General features: G+C 33.1%; 1 protein-coding gene across 1 annotated transcript in view; it reads left to right on the top strand.

Annotated features, from left to right (window-relative positions):
* Positions 1–318: 318 nt before the first annotated feature.
* The window catches only part of LOC106793484, a gene marked incomplete at its 5' end in the record, with an annotated part of 252,922 nt that continues 249,974 nt past the window's right edge, over positions 319–3,266 (top strand). Inside the window, one exon of the mRNA XM_014760469.1 lies at positions 319–477. Within this exon, the coding sequence (XP_014615955.1) occupies positions 319–477 (159 nt within the window). The remainder of the gene's footprint in view (positions 478–3,266) is intronic.

The following is a 3,266-nucleotide window of genomic DNA, read 5'->3' as shown; positions in this document are numbered from 1 at the left end:
CAAAAAGTATAGAAAAAATATTATATTAGATATACACGAAAAAATAATAAAAATGGCAGGGTGTCATTAAAAATAAAGTCGGTATTTTTTCATTTTTTCTAAAGAAAAATGTTAATTCCTTGATCAAGTGATATAATTAAAAATATAAAACATACATATCGTAAATGTTGGTTATTCCAAATGGCATTTATTTTTGTCTATATAATAAATATCTTGTTTTTTCTAAATTTACGTTGTGATTCCAACACTTTTAGTCGGCAGTGTACACAGTTGTAATATGTTCAGGATACGTTGCTTCACACGTAACGCATTTTCTGTTTTAGAAACAATGCCAACTTCGACGTAGGCCCGCCTGTTGTAGTACCACCACCACAATCACAAAAAAAGGAGTCCCATGAAAACATCGCTCGAATAGCAAAGAGGTATCTCGACGATAACATGCAGCAGGCGTGGATCAATCCTCGCTTAATATCAATGGTGAGTGAATATAAATGCCATGATTATACGCTACGTTAGGTGAACGAATCACACGACATACATATATACAATACTTCTAGTATGTGTGCATATATTATCTCTTCTTTTTCTTTTTTTTTTTCTTTTATACGATTTATTACTATTAACTCCCACACTTATATATAGATTTCTCGATACACTTTCGATTGCTTAACGAATTTTACTTATGGTGTTTGTAGACTTTTGAAAGTGTTCGCGAAGCATTCATTTCGACGAAGTAAAACGTCTCATGTAGTTCCATTCGTTCGTTAGTTAGTTTTGTCGTTATCCGACATCTCTTTTCGTTCATTCGTAATATATGTATGTATATACATAATGCGTTTGTTCGTCGTAAGCTCTCTCTCTCTTTCTTTTTCTTAGTTGTAAGAGTACATAGAGTAAAGAGATCGTTTACATTGCCCCGTCAATTAGATGTAACGAACCGAATCACGAAATATCGCTCGTGCTTGTATAATCGTAAGAGCGCGAGAACGAGACTCATTAGAATCGTAAGTAGATCCTAGGTCCTTTCTCCATCTCTCATATATTTTTCTTTTTTTTTAACTAACGATACGACTCTATTTCAATTATCTTTCTTTTTATATCTATACTTCGTACAAGTAAGAAATCACTGTAATTAATCTTTTTCGACATTGTGGAATCAAATGTCGAGTTTTAAATTCGACCATGCGAGAAACAATTTCTGTTAGCGCAATATCGTGCAATTGAAAAGATTTTTTTATATATTTATAATTTCAGGTAATATCATTTTAATAAAAATTAATACGAATTTTTTTTTTCTAGATATATTATATACTTCTTCTTTTTTTGTTCAACCTTATTAAAAATTCATCGACGTTTTAACCAGTTAGTTCTTTTTTTGTATCACATATATATGTCATATAACACGAGCTTTCCATGTTTCATCATATTGAATTTTATTTCGAGTGTTACCGTTATTGGTATCGTTAAACACATGTGTCAGGCGTCACGTTATCGGCATACCATTATTACACGCCAATGTTTCTCATTTTCTACAAACAAAATTCAGATCACGAATTTTTCATTTCGTCCCTGGACCACTCTTTCTCTTCTCATCCCTTTCTTCTCACTCTAACTCTCTCCCTCACCCTTTCTCGCTCTCTCTCATTCGCTTTGCATCTGTCTCTCTCTTGCTTTCGTAGTCACTATTCGCGAGGATGCAGTAGCACGCATCCGGTCTCGGACAGGTAGAATGCTCTGAACGGGTCATTAAGCAAGCCAATAACAAACTCGCGATCCACATAACCCTTCGTTATGTTCACGGCTGCTATTAACCCGTGCAAGGCAGCAATCATCGGGCTGGCAGGTAGGTAAGTAGGTAGGGACCTACGACGAACCATTTCGTAATGCTCAAAGCGAATATAGAGTGAGTGTGAGTAAAACGGATTGATGTAGACAAAGATATTACAAATCTAGACAGATAAAGATAGAAATACTAATATAAATTTTACACATTTTTTTAGATACAGACAAATTATAACTTATAGAAAGCAATTAAAAAAAAAAATTCCAATAAATAGAAAAAACAACAGATGAACTAATATTAAGAGATAATACTAGAAAAAATTCATATATTAAATGGTACCTAAAGTTACTCGCTTTTAGTTTTTAATAAATTATATTATACGATATGTTTTATTTAAATTTATTTATAATGTCATTAGTTATTCTGCTTAACTACATTTCTTTATATTTTATATAACTTATTGTTAAAAAAATAGAATAAAATAAACAATATTTTATAGGTAAAATTTATGAAGAAAAAGCAAAATATCTTTGGGACGATCTAACAAATAGAAAAAGACAAATATACTGTATAAAAAAATAATAAAAGAATGAATATATCGTATATAGAAAGAGAGTCGAGCTAAAACGGATAGAAAATGACAGATATAAAGGTAGATAAAAAAAAGATGGTAAATAAACTGACAAGAGTAGATTTATAGAGAAAGATAATATCGGATAGGTAGAAATTTGATAATCTTCTTAAATAACATTATCGACGTATAAGATAGGAACAACAGGGATGATCTTACAGATATTTTCGAGGTGAAGCATCTGGTGTAACGGGTTTCCTTAGACGTCCAAGTAAGCGTCTTGGAACTTACGTCCTCGTTACGTTACCGACGTATTGCACTTGTGCGAGCGAGTTTGTACCTTGAACCGACGAGATTTACGATCGTTCCACATTATACCTGCCGGCTTTATTAGCATGACCGGCCGTTCGAAGGATAGATTACCTGGTGTAACCAGATCGTTCACTCGTTTGACGAAGAAAAGAAAGAGAAATAGGAAAAGGAAGGAGAGGGAGAGAGAGAGAGAGAGAGAGAGAGAGAGAGAGAGAGAGAGAGAGAAAGAAGGAAGAAAATTAGATGGATAGGTCCTTCGAATAAAGTACATTCCTTTTCCACAACATTATGTCTAATTTACAATTCGTTAAGACCATAAAAGAATACAATTTTTAATGTTAACATATATATTTCTTTTTATAGGCCTGTTAAAAAGAGGCAAATTTCAATTTTTTCAGATTAAGGTGGGAATTTTTGATATAATGGTAATTTGACGACGCTGAATTTTTTTGCAATCGGATCCCGAGGTTTTGAGAAAAAGGATAAAAAATGGCCGTATCTTAGAATCTCGGCATTTAATCGAAAAAAGTTGCAGTTGCATTTGCTGCTGCATTTCCAGTTGCAGTTGCATTTGCAGTTGCACTTGCAGTTGCAGTTGCA

The sequence above is a fragment of the Polistes canadensis genome, unplaced genomic scaffold (genome assembly GCF_001313835.1).
Source record: "Polistes canadensis isolate GaletaPanama2010 unplaced genomic scaffold, ASM131383v1 scaffold_14, whole genome shotgun sequence".
NCBI lineage: Eukaryota > Metazoa > Arthropoda > Insecta > Hymenoptera > Vespidae > Polistes > Polistes canadensis.
Note: the sequence above shows the minus strand (reverse complement) of the source record. Positions and strands in the feature narration are given on the sequence as shown.